The sequence below is a fragment of the Acipenser ruthenus genome, chromosome 11 (genome assembly GCF_902713425.1).
Source record: "Acipenser ruthenus chromosome 11, fAciRut3.2 maternal haplotype, whole genome shotgun sequence".
NCBI lineage: Eukaryota > Metazoa > Chordata > Actinopteri > Acipenseriformes > Acipenseridae > Acipenser > Acipenser ruthenus.
Genome location: NC_081199.1, coordinates 15,433,021 through 15,446,633, shown reverse-complemented (window position 1 = coordinate 15,446,633; position 13,613 = coordinate 15,433,021). Strand labels below are relative to the sequence as shown.

General features: G+C 37.8%; 2 protein-coding genes across 4 annotated transcripts; one reads left to right on the top strand and one right to left on the bottom strand.

Annotated features, from left to right (window-relative positions):
* Window positions 1-892: 892 nt before the first annotated feature.
* LOC117400382 (uncharacterized) lies at window positions 893-4,631 on the top strand. Its single transcript, XM_059033400.1, has 5 exons — window positions 893-1,255; window positions 1,870-2,015; window positions 2,168-2,391; window positions 2,652-2,796; window positions 3,084-4,631. The coding sequence occupies exons 1-5, from the start codon at window positions 1,028-1,030 to the stop codon at window positions 3,853-3,855; spliced, it is 1,515 nt and encodes a 504-aa protein (XP_058889383.1). The 5' UTR covers window positions 893-1,027; the 3' UTR covers window positions 3,856-4,631.
* Window positions 4,632-4,784: 153 nt separating this feature from the next.
* LOC117972257 (G2/M phase-specific E3 ubiquitin-protein ligase-like) lies at window positions 4,785-11,452 on the bottom strand. Of its 3 annotated transcripts, XR_009330524.1 has the most exons (10): window positions 10,994-11,452; window positions 9,379-9,594; window positions 9,034-9,190; window positions 8,635-8,858; window positions 8,298-8,399; window positions 7,512-7,809; window positions 7,255-7,436; window positions 6,542-6,717; window positions 5,664-5,875; window positions 4,785-5,445 (listed from the first exon to the last, which is right to left on the bottom strand). XR_009330524.1 is itself a non-coding variant. In XM_059033402.1 (9 exons), exons 5-9 carry the CDS (start codon window positions 7,654-7,656, stop codon window positions 5,186-5,188), a joined length of 975 nt encoding a protein of 324 aa, XP_058889385.1. In that variant the 5' UTR covers window positions 7,657-7,809; window positions 8,298-8,399; window positions 8,635-8,858; window positions 9,034-9,190; window positions 10,994-11,434; the 3' UTR covers window positions 4,785-5,185. The 3 variants fall into 3 exon arrangements, 1 of the variants encoding a protein (XP_058889385.1); XR_009330523.1 differs by having other exon boundaries at window positions 7,255-7,809; XM_059033402.1 differs by lacking the exon at window positions 9,379-9,594 and having other exon boundaries at window positions 10,994-11,434.
* Between the last annotated feature and the right edge of the window lie 2,161 nt (window positions 11,453-13,613).

Here is a 13,613-nt window from a genome sequence, read left to right as displayed (position 1 = left end):
TAACTTGAGTGTCTTCTTTACGTCTCGTTTCCGTTCTGGTCTCAAGAGCCTGTACATTCTAATGCTATATTCAGCTGATCAAAGCTTTTCTGCATTCATGAGATGTAAAAGACTAGCCATGATCCAAACAGGGTCCCAGGAAACATGTCTGAATTGACCCAATACTGGACCAATGTTGGCAAACTGTTTTGCCAGTATTGGTGCAATGCTGGCAGGCCAATTTGACAGTATTGGTCCAATTACGTGCCAGAATTGGGTAGGTATAGTTTGCACATGGGCCCAGTACATGGCCCAGTTTGGCTAGGAACTGGCACAGTACTGGTCCATTAACACTAGAACCGCTGATGGACGTAAGTGGGATTCAAAATTTAAACAACTCTGCGTTTGTGAATGTGATGTGTTTGTGTGTCGTCCGTTTTTTTAAAACGAAAAAAAAGAAAAAAAGGACAACCACATTGCATTTACAAACGCTGAGTCACAGGCGCGGACTGGCCATCGGGAAGTGCGGGAGAATCCCCGGTGGGTCGGTCTGTTTGGACCTGCGTGGGCCGCTGGTCTACGTTTGATTATATATATATATATATATATATATATATATATATATATATATATATATATATATATATATATATATATATATATATATATTCTTCCCATTACATGCTGGGAATGACGCTGTTATTAACTTGGCAGTCTCGCTCTCGCGCGCGCACACATCACTATGAGGGGCCGTTTCGGACAAAAGTCTGTCAAAAACGGCGAGTGAAGGGTCACGTTTCCGCGCGCAGGGAATCATGTTTTCCGCGCGCAGGGAATCACGTTTCCGCGCGCAGGGAATCATGTTTTCTGCGCGCAGGGAATCATGTTTCCGCGCGCAGGGAATCATGTTTTCCGCGCGCAGGGAATCATGTTTCCGCGCGCAGGGAATCATGTTTTCTGCGCGCAGGGAATCAGGTTTCTTTGAGGGAGGAGTCGGCTTTATGAATTGAGACAAGGAAATCAGTAAATCGTCATAAACAGAAGAAAAATGGCTACTTGTATACATTTTTTCATTATAGTATTGTGCGCTATCTGTTCCGTTACTGACAATATCGAGGATCTGAATTTATATTTTTTGGAGCTGGATGACTGTTTAGAACAAGTTCAACAGGCATTAGATACTAATGATTTTAATACATTTGACCATCTACATCGTTTACTCGAAGAACATGTAAGGATTTTGTCAACTTTAGCATCCGTCCTGGACAGTTGTGAAGTAAGAACAATACCTTAGACTGGTTGTCTCAAAAATCTACTCTTTATTTGATGAATAGTGAAATGTAATGCATTTCTTAAAAAAAAAAATACATTAAGTAATAATACCAAAAAATAACATGTACACAGACCAATTCATACATTGACAGACATTAAAAGGAATACACTAGTAAATACTATTGCAGGATTTCATTATAGGACAAGTTACAGAAAAAACAAAACTGTTTTACATGGTATTTAACTGAATTGGACTGTTTTACATGGTATTTTATCTGAACACCTGACCGATATTTGTCCTTAATTAATAATCAGTTTGGACTGAGCACTTTCTGCACGTCATCACTTTATTTGCCTGCTCTTTAATCAATAAAATAATATTTTTTCACATGGTTTTGATCAGTGGTTTTTCATCGCCATTCTTCAAAATGCATTTGGACATCTACACACCTGGTTGTGTTTGTTTAGACATCATTTTTAAGGCGCAGTAAGGACTTCATTTCAGACTTAAAAATAAATACAAACATTGGACACAAGGAAACATGTTTTTCTTTCTGGCTTTCTTTCCTTGCATTTATTTCAAACAAATAACTAATTTTAATCTTGATTTTTCAACAGGGAGTGGATCAAGTATGTTTGCTGATAAATAGATTATTTGACGCTGTGAGGACAGTGTATGGTGAAGTTGACCAAAGATTGGCTCCTCGATCCCAATTTGAATTTCTTTTCAACAGCCCCCTTGAAAGCACAAGAGGTCGCCCAAGGTATGGTTAAAAGCATTAAAGTATATTGATTTAAATGCTTATTGTATTGCTATTGCTACATTTTATGCTGAGAAAACGCACTACCATATTTAATCAGAGTAATAATAATATGTGTTATTTTATTATTAAACAAATTACATTTAATGTTGCAGATACTGCATAACCAAAGATCAACTACAGCAACTACGTGCAGCAGGAATGCCATGGTGTTCAATTGCAGCTTGCCTCTGCATAAGTGAGCGGACACTGTTTCGCAGAAGGCAGCAATATGGAATGACAGGAGAAAATTATGCCAACATCTCAAATAGTGAACTGGATAATATTATAAGGGAAATCCTGAGAGAAACGCCGAATGCAGGAGGCAACTATGTTCAAGGTAAAATACATTTTTCGCTGTAGAATTTTTGGTATTTGTTCATCAAAGGTGTGTAATAAAACATAGGTCTCAATCAGTGCATATCCTCTTACCCAGTGCAACTTAGAGGTTTCACAAAAAATACACATTTCAATAGTTATTTGTTATATATATTGCATGTTATTTTAGGCAATACAGGTGAAAGTGTACTTGCATGTAGTTATGATTAGGTTTATTTAATTCGAACTAAACAACATTATGAACTATTGCTCTATTCTAAGGTGGTGTCCTAGCCAGAGGATTAAGAGTTCAGAGAAGGAGAATTAGAGATCGATTAAATGCCCTGGACCCAGTTGGCAGAGCCCTTAGAAGACGGCATACAATTAGAAGGAGAATATATAATGTCAGAGGACCTAATCATTTATGGTAGGAACTTAAACATTTATATAATGATTAAGGAAAGTTTAAGGTAAAAATAAAGTTTAAGGTAAATTATAAATCCAGCAGTCCTGTACTGCTAGGGATTAAGGATTTTAAATTATATATATATATATATATATATATATATATATATATATATATATATATATATATATAAATAACACTATTTGGTTGTGGATTCACAAGGTCCATTGTGTACATTATGTGTAAATTGTTTTATTGGAAACCATGGAAACCTAATACTTAAAACTTCTATTTTTTCTTTTCTTCAGGCACATTGATTCAAATCACAAGCTTATTTCATGGAGATTTGTGTACCATGGATGCATTGATGGTTACAGTAGAATGATTATATACCTGACATGCTGTACAAACAATTGTGCAGCTACTGTTTTGCATTTCTTTGAAGAGGGTGTATCAAGGTATGGGTTACCACTGAGAGTTAGAGGGGATCGAGGTGGTGAAAACATTGATGTTGCTAGATACATGATTATGAGCCGTGGCAGAAACAGAGGAAGTTTTATTGCAGGCAGAAGTGTTCACAACCAGAGAATAGAGCGTCTTTGGGGTGAAGTGAACAGAGTGGTTTCTGAGTTTTATAGGCAATTGTTTATGTACATGGAAAACATTGGAATCTTAGATTCTACAAATGAAGTTGATTTATGTGCATTACACTTTGTTTACATTCCAAGAATAGGAAATTCTGTGCAAGAATTCACTCGCCAGTGGAATTACCATCGACTTAGCACTGTTCAGTCAATGTCTCCCTTAGCATTATGGCATTCTGGAATACTTTCAAATCTTACTACAGTAAATTCACAAGATCTTCTGAGTGGCATAGATAATTATGGAATTGACCATGCAGGCCCAATTACAGCAAATGAGGCAGACACATACATTCATGTTCCACATAATACAGTACAAATGAGCGCTGAAAACCACAGGGAGCTTCTGTCGCTTTGTGATCCATTATCAGATGATGACAATAGTGGTATTAATCATTATTTATTTGTTTTGGATTATGTGATAAACAACGTTAGATAGTGTTGTATACAAATACTTACGTTCCAACTCAATTAATTGCAAAAACTATGTTGTTGTATCACTCCCGATGCTACATATGTGGGTGGATACTCATCCCCCTGTCCCTTTTAAGTTGGGTTAGTAGCCTGTCCAGGTCAAAAGCTTCAATCCCCATAGTTCCTAGCAAACCTCCTTTGTTTGTCCTCTTTCTTTCTTCTTCCTTTTTCCAATAACAATTCCTTTCTGTTATCTTCAACTCCATCTCTGCCACATCTCTCTCCTCTACCTCTGATCACTTACAACCATCTGCTAATGCTGTGCATGCAAACCTTTCCTCTAGTCTTATTCTTGATTTTTCGCCAGCCTTCAACACCGTGGATCATTCTGTTCTCTCTACCACTCTGTCTAATCCTGGTATTTCTGGTACACCTTTGTCTTGGATTCAATCTTACCTCTGTTAACGCACTACTGTGGTTTCTCTTTTCTCTTCTTGCCCCTTCCCCCCCTCCTTCACTGGAACAGGCTCCCCCTTAATATTAATCAGTCTCCCAACCCAATGACATTCCGTTCCTCCCTCAAACCCACCTATTTTCTGTGGCCTACCCTAATTCACCTCCGAATCCTTCCATACCATCTTTCCAATTAGATTTGTTGTTGTCTTTTTGTTTGTCTATTGTCCTCTCCTGCCCTTCCCAGCATTCATTTATTTACATATTTGTCAGTTTCCTTTGTTTAATACAATTTTCATTTATCCTATACTGTACTGTTACACTTTGTAAAGCACTTTGATAAAAGCGCTATATAAATATCAATAAATAAATAAATACATAATTGGCCCACTTAAGTAATTTAGAGCACACCCCTGCTTGTCAGGTTTTTTTTTCAAAACCATTATTAAACATTCAATTTTGTGTTATGACTAATAATAAAAAGTAGTGCTGAGCCAAATATATTTAATACAAATAATATTTAATATAAATAAATTTGCATTTGCCATGGAAATAATAAATGATCAAATCAGTTGCCCATTTAGTGTTTGTTGTTTGAAACTGATGAATTGGTTAAAGCAGTGTTTCACAATTCTTTTCTATACCTGTAACTTCAAATTAACTTTAAGAGCTCCAAAGAAAAGAAAAAGCTCAGATTAGGTAAAGTATTAGTTAAATGAAGGGTGCAATTAAATCATTGAGTTGGGGGGAAAAAAACAGAACACACAGATCTCCCCAGGACCAGGAAAAACAAGAAATCCCAAGTATACTGTATTTTTTTTCTCATTTTTTTTTTTTTTTCCTTTCTTTGGTTTTATCTGGAGCATCCCTACCATCCAGCACACCAGAAGATCAATAGTTGACTATGCAAAGCCAAAGCCCTGACAATTTAGAACAGCATATCTCATGGCTTCAGTGAATTCTTCATAAACTACATGTACAGTTGGCAAAAACAGCGTACAGTTGCATGTATTTGCCTTTGGAAATCTTGATTTCTCTCCATTGTCCTCAGCATCATGTAAAAAATCTACAGTGGGTTCTGGTCTGAATCCCAGTGGTGGTACGGTCTTGCAGCCAGTAATAAAGAATAGTAGTGACTTCAATGTGACATCTGATGGCTCATCTGAAATTAATAAAATAAATAAATAAATAAATAAATAAATAAATAAATAAAGCTTGTTACTTACTGTGTTTGTGTGGCCAACATCAACATAATCAAAATACTTCCAAAGACAGTGTGCCCAGCTGAGTGAAAGATGAATCCCCTAAACAAGTTAGAAAAGTAACCTAACTACAAAGAAGTATGTATTTTTTTCTAGTGAACAACAGTAGTACAGTCACCTTGTAGTTCTTGTATAAAGTCTTTCCAGTGAGACAATACAAGATTTTCTGTTCCCCTTTTATTGGAGCCCAATGGGTGTAGAACAGGGCGGAAGATATCAAATGTCTTGGCTGTGAGGGTGTCTTCTGTGTAGCACATGACATGCTTGAATGCATTGGGATACTTGGTCATAGCATCCAGTACACCTAGAGTTTTCAGCCCTTCCTTTAATCTGAAAAAGAATGGACATTTTAAGAATTAAAAACATAGGGCCTGATTCAGCTTACCATGTGCTATCTGCTTTCCATGCTCTATCTGCTTTTTAACACATGGACTATATACCGGGGACAAATGCCATTGAAATGTATGCAAATGACACTACGAGGGAGGTATTTAATATTCAGAAGGGTGCTTCCTTCCACAGTTGCCTTACTGTGTGTTAAAAATAACAATTACTAAAACAATCATTTCGTACAAAATCACAAGATAAAAAGAGCAGACCACTGGAGTGAAGTCTGTGTGAAATATGGATATCGTACAGTGCCAGAGAACAAAGAGCCCAACCATAAACCGAGCCTGAACAAGCACATTGTTTTTAATGACCCCACTACAGCCCTCTTAAAAATGAAAAATAAACATCAAAATGAATTAAACATTAATTAAAAACCAATTACCTTTCATTTATAATGCAAAGCAAAGTTAACCAACAAACATAAAATCTACATTGCAGCTTTGCATTGTTTAATAAGAATTAAAAGCAGGGCCAAACGCAGGGCATGGCCGAGCAGAGCGGGGCAGAGCAGGGCAGAACGGCAGAACAGAGCCACGTAGGGGGCCAAGTGCACATGGCCGGGGATGGCCGAGCAGGACAGGGCAGGGCCGAGCAGAATGAGTGTACCTCTCAAATGCTGCCCGTGTTCTTCCAAAAATGTACCAATGTGCAGTTTCTTCAGCAATCTTGCGATAATCATCAGCATTACGGATAACTTTGTGTGTTCCAGCCAGCTGCATCAGAGTTTGGATTGGTTCAAATAAGTCTGCTGTGTTTGAATGTTCTTCCTGGTAAGTTAGAAGCTGTAAAAAATAAAAATGCAATTTGTCTTTATAAATCTTTCATATTACATTTTGCAAAGAAAAGACTACTTATATTCATTTCCAGGCAATCGGTTATGGAGTGAGATTACTGTCAAATATTTTGTACTATTTACAAGAATAAAAAAAAATATGACTATGAATCAAAAAAGCTACGAGTTGGATGGAGTGTGATATCACTGTCAAAAATACATCACAGAAGCCACAGATTGTTAATGGTGGGAACAATTGATTAGGACTTCTGAGCGTATAATCTTCATCCAAAATGTAGTTTTTTGTTTTTTTTTACTCGCACTCCTGTTTTTTTTTTTTTGTGGTCGTATTTACGATTCATAGTCGTATTTTTTATTCATAATGGTAAATACAAGTACATACTATTTTACAGTAATCTCACTCCATACCTGTGCAATATAACGTGAATAATTGTTCTAATCAATAGATACATTGATGAATAAGATTAGAAAAAGCTGTAAATATGATGGTAGATTACTTTTGCAAACACAATTGGCAAATATTTACCTTCTCCAGATAGTTCCTTATGTCCATATCAGGGATATCTTGCACTGCCACAAATGTGGACTCGGGTGTACTTGAAAGCGCCTCAAAAAGTACTGGTGATAAGAACTGTGGGCCAGGTCCACCATGAACCAGTGATGTTGCAATAGTCATACCCGCATAAAAATAGTCATCCGAGACCATCACTGAAATAAAGAATGTTAGACTTAGACAGACTGAAAACTTAATGATAAAGAATTAAAAAAGCATGGATTCATTACATCCACTAATGTAGTTTAGGAACTTGGCATGGTCTGGTCCCACAAAGAGGCTTCCTTGGTGCAAGGACTCCATTAGCATGGTTAAAAATTCTCTCCTTGGTCCTCCGAGGTCGACGGCTCCTTCGCTCACTCCTATATCGTCCATAAATTTCACGAAAGCCTTTTGCAAGGTAAGAAAGTTTTTTTTTTAAAGCCTCGTTTCACTCCGTCCCATAGGTGATTCCGGCTGATATTAAACAGGGAGACATTTTCTGTATCAATCTGGGAGGCCAGCTCACAGAGAATATCCCCAATGTCTCTGGTGAAATAATAAGAAATATTAAAAGAAAATAATTATTTATTTTTAGCAGATATTATTGTATCAAATATCTTGTCAGAAACACTTGACTGTGATACTATAAATGTAAAAATCAAAGAAATACCTGACAAATAAAACTACATTAACTCATAAGAATATATACCTATACATCAAACTAAATGCCTATAAAAGGAAAGATAATAAAAAGTTGTCTTTAATTTTAAATGGTTTACAGATAAAAGCTACAATGGTCCCCCTTTTAACAGTTAAAATTTGAATGTATTACAAGTAGAGCCCTGCGTTTTATTCCAACCTGCACCGCAAGATGCCGATACAGTGTCCTCATGAAACTACCACTTAAGCAATTATTAACACTCACCCCATTGCGTTACTTTAATCAACTGAAACACGGTTTAAAAAAACAAGTAGCGAAAAACACAGGGCCCTGATTATAAGGAAGGAAGTATGAAACACAAATGCAACTTTACCGTTCATGGTGGGATGTTTCAATACCAGTGGAACGGGGTATTGGATCTTCAAAGCTTTCGCTGAGCTCTTCATCAACAAATAAAGCAGCATACTGCCATTCACTAGAAAATAGATTTGATAGGAGTCCAGGTATTGTGGCACCGATTTCACAGCATGACCTGCAAATCTGTTGCTATTCAAGAAAAACTATGACCTGTTGTGATATACTAATAGCTAAAGTCTTAATATTTGTAAAAATAAAAAACTAGCACTTTTTTTTTATCGTACAACTGGGACATAATACACAATCTGGATCAAATAAAGTGTAAGCACATTACTATAGTTGTGATTTCTTACCTTGGACAATCAAGAACCCTGGAAACTGTGGCATTTTCTTCTTCTGTTATGATAAGAGGCCCATCTGAACCTGCTGTCGAATATGGAGCATCTATGAGTTCTGAAGGAGCATCCTCAATGACCTGAAGAACTGTTACATTCAGGCTGTTCATTGGTGGACTGGAATCAGTCAAATCTATTTCAATATCATCATCATCATTATTTGACAGAGTACCTCTGTTCTTCTGCAAAAAAAAAAAATCTCCTGTAGTGAATTAAGTTTAGAAAACTAAAGTGCCTGAATTAGTTGCTTTTAAAAATAAATACAGTAAGACTGTGAATGAATGACTACAATCTTTAACAATTGCTATTTCTATATACTGTACATTCGAACAAATAGAAACAGTCATTGACTGTTACCTTTGCATTTGCAGGAACGACCAGCAGTTGTAAAGATGGACGAAGGTACACAGTTTTGTCCTTGAAAATGTTATTTAGTAACAGTCCATTCATCTTTTGGTCTCGCTCCAGACTTGGCTTTATTAATTTGTTGTGGAGTGTCACCATTATTTCAAATCTACAAGAATAGAGAATGCAAGCTAAAATATATCATGGTCTTAGGAAACCGAATACATCATAAGCTAAAGCACACTTCTTCAAAATGCAACATTATAATATATATTTAAATCTTAACTACCAATTATCATTATATTAACACAAATGATAAAGTGCTTATGTTTACAAAGACTGCCTTCCTTTACTCACTGAATGTTTTCTGTCAGGATTCTTTCAAAGACTGTGTGCAAGTGGTTTTGCACCTCATGTGGCTCCCACTCCTTCATAAATCTCACACCTAAAACCAGATGCCCTTGCTCTGCCAGGTATAAGCGTATTTTGCCTTTCGGGATGTCTGTGTCATTGGGACCCGTTAGTAGACAAACATCTTTGTGGAAAGGGCCACAAACATTTCTGGGTCTCTTTCTGTGCAAAATATATATATTTAAAAATGTTATGACCACTGCATTCATTATATTACTCAGGACTAACTAGCCTTAAAATAGGATTATCTACTCAAAATAGTATATTGTTTAGTATAATTCATGATATACCTATAAGGAAAGAGCAGCAGTGTGGAGTAGTGGTTAGGGCTCTGGGCTCTGGACTCTTGACCGGAGGGTCGTGGGTTCAATCCCCGGTGGGGACACTGCTGCTGTACCCTTGAGCAAGGTACTTTACCTAGATTGCTCTAGTAAAAACCCAACTGTATAAATGGGTAATTGTATATAAAAATGATGTGATATCTTGTAACAATTGTAAGTCGCCCTGGATAAGGACGTCAGCTAAGAAATTAATTAAAATATATACAGTAAAAGCAAAACATCAACCCAGTAGATTTAACATATATCACTTAATGGCAACTCGTTTATTTCTCATCTGTTCCTAAAGCAAACGGACATGCAGTTGTACAAACTACAATGATATGACAATGCCCATAAATTACTTCCATGAGCAGATTTTTAATTTTTTTGCATTGCAGGAAATGAAGATCTGGTTACATTTGCCTCATATTCACTTAATATTAATATAGCCTATATTAACCCCACCCCCCCCCCCCCCCCCAAATAGGCCCATAAACCATACATTTAGTTCCACATTTCAATATGTATACATATACATTATAATAGTCATATTTACTGTATTATACAACCAAAAGATAAATATTGTATAATTCACTGCAGTAGTACTGGGTAATTGTATGTAAAAATAATACAATAATTATAAGTCGCCCTGGACAAAATATTTGCTTTCATGGAGGCCTTTTTTTTGGGGGGGGGGGGGGGGGGGGGGGGTTGCAGTTAGCAGTTGAATTAAATTGAACAGTAGGCCTCATTATTAGAAATTAACTTACTAAAAGCTTTACAATTGTTGGTGCCATTGTAATCCTACCTTCCGTTTGTAATATGTAAATACAGCTACTAAAATACAAATACAGCTCGTAAATAATAAATACAAATAAAAGAAAGAATAATAGGCCTACATTTGTTATTATTAGTAGTACTAGAAGATGCCCTTACCCAGGGCGACTACAAAGCAAAGATAATGGGTATTAATTACTTTATTACTACTGTGTCCAAAACATTGCATTTGTACATTATTCTGTGTAATACGGGATGTTAAATCGGTTCTTTTACATCGTTTATTTATTTATTTATTTTATTTTATTTATCTTTTTGCATATACTAATGAGTAGACTTTCACTAGAGTAGAAGTATTAATCATGAGTTGGAGGTACGTATTTCTGAATCAAATTAAAATAGTCCTTAGCAGCATAACCTAAGAAATGAATTGCATATATGTTTTTAGAAATAATAATAATTACCTGGCCCTTCTATTTAAAATCCCTGGAACTGCTCCGGCTGTGATAAAGTTTCTTTGCATATTGAATGCAGGGGAATTATTTTGAGCGGGACGATCAGCGACCACATTCCGCCCTTGAAACAATTGACGAACTTCTTCATCAATAGTTGATGTCTCCTGTCTTGTAGTAGGCATACGATTGTTTTTACCATTCAGGGCACTTTCCAGGCGTTGAAGGATTTCCGGGTTGTTAATTATTTCTTCGGCGATTCCCCGGGCTACATTACTATTCGAATGTGAAGACATGTCTAGCTCCTTAGTTTTTTTTATCGCCTCCTCTGGCAAAATACGTTTGTGTGACGACAAAAGTAACCCCTCCCCTCTAGCAGCATAGCCTGCTGATTCCCTGCGCGCAGAAACGTGATTCCCTGCGCGCAGAAACGTGATTCCCTGCGCGCAGAAACCTGATTCCCTGCGCGCAGAAACGTGACCCATCACTCGCCGTTTTTGACAGACTTTTGTCCGAAACGGCCCCTCATAGGCGCATCACACAGGGCGAGGAAATCCACACACAGGCGGAGGGCGGGCGCGAACCTGGGTCCTCTCACACTGAAGCATAGCGCCGATACCGCTGTACAAAAAAGCCGACTCCTTTGCAAGAAGCGTATATCGGGCTTATGTCTCTGTGTGTGATTACGTCACCTACCAGCCCTACTGCTGCCTTCCCCCGTGCACGCTACAGTTGCATTAAAATAGATTAAAGACTCGGCTGCGGCTCGTACCTAATAATGCCCTAGCTGTGACTATATACACGATATATCACAGCCTCTCGTAACCTTATTGCTTTTATAAAGCGGTTACACCAATATTTGTAACGTTAGTCATTTTTTGAGATTTAGTCAGCTACGTATAGTTATGCTAAGCTCCGCTAGCAAATCGACTAACCGTCCTATGCTAGCTAGATGGGTTACTAAAAAAAAAACATTAGCTCAAACATTTACCAGGTCGCCTCTCTCTCTCTCTCTCTCAAATTCAAATTCAAATTCAAATTCATCATCTGAACATTAAATAGACAATAACACTGATGAGAATAATAATGATAATAATAATGGTAAACAAATATAAATAATAACCACGTTATTAATAAGTTAACAATAACAACAATGAAATATAACAAGATTTGAACTAATGTAGAGTGCTCACTGTTTGTCCCTCAGGCTGTGACAGGCGGCTGTGTACTGGGCTGCCAGTTGGACACAGCTGGACTCCTCTCCGAGGAGGATTGGGAGTTTTTGAGAGTCTGGCAGGTCTGGGAATGTTTTGCAGAGATTTTTTATTTGTGGGAAGAAAGTTTCCCTTATTTCTGTGTATTTTGTACACTGCAGTAGAAAGTGCATCTCTGTCTCTACTTGTTGGAGTTGACAGTGATGACACAGCCGGTCCTCTTTGGGCAGCCAGGTCTGCCTGTGTCGGCCTGTTTCTATGGCCAGGCTGTGCTCACTGAGCCTGTATTTGGTTAGGATCTGCCTCTGCTTGTTGTCTTTCACCCTGCTCAGGTATTCAGCCAGGGTGTAGTGTCTTTTTAGGGCCCGATAGCACTCTAATTTGCTTTGTGTTTTTGTGTGTGTGTCCCAATAGGTGAGGTAGTTTTGTTTGTGTTGTGTTATAATTTGGTTAACTCGAATTGTCTGTGTTGGAGCAGTGCTGTCCTGAGGCTGGTTGGTGTTAGTGTGTGTTAGTGCAGTGAGCTTCAGGACCAGCTGGCTGAGGGGACTCTTCTTTTGGCTCAGTTCTTGGTACTGCAGGGCTTTACTATGGTAGGAGTTTGGGTTGCTTTGTTTTAGATGAAGCCAAAATTTAATTGCTCTTTTTTGTATTGAGATCAATAATGGATATTGACCTAGTTCTGCTCTGCACGCGTTGTTTGGTGTTTTTCTCTGTATTTGCAGGATGTTTTTGCAGAACTCTGTGTGCAGGGCTTCTATTGGGTGTTTATCCCATTTAGTGTAATCCTGCTCTGTGAGCGGACCCCACACTTCACTGCCATAGAGGGCAATGGGTTTGATAACACTTTCAAAAATTTTGAGCCAAATTCTAATGGGGAGTTTTATATAAAGCTTTTTCTTTATGGAATAGAAAGCCCTGCGGGCCTTCTCTCTCAGTGCATTCACTGCCGGGTTAAAGCTACCTGATGCGCTGATGTTTAGGCCCAGGTAGGTGTAGTGCATGCAGTGTTCTATTGTGGTGTGGTGTAGTGTGAAGATGTATCTACTTTCCTGATATCTGGGTGTTTTCTGAAATATCATGATTTTAGTTTTGTTCATGTTTACTGCCAGGGCCCAGGTCTGACAGTACTGCTCTAGCAGTGACAGGCTCTGCTGCAGCCCCTGCTCTGTGGGCGACAGCAGGACCAGGTCATCTGCGTAGAGCAGGAATTTAATTTCAGTATCAAGCAGAGTGAGGCCAGGGGCTGCAGATTGCTCCAACACTGTGGCCAATTCATTGATGTAGATGTTGAACAGTGTTGGACTCAAACTGCACCCCTGTCTCACTCCACGCCCCTGTGAGAAGAATTGTGTTCTTTTATTGCCAATCTTTACACCACATTTATTTTCCGTATACATTGATTTAATTGTGTCATA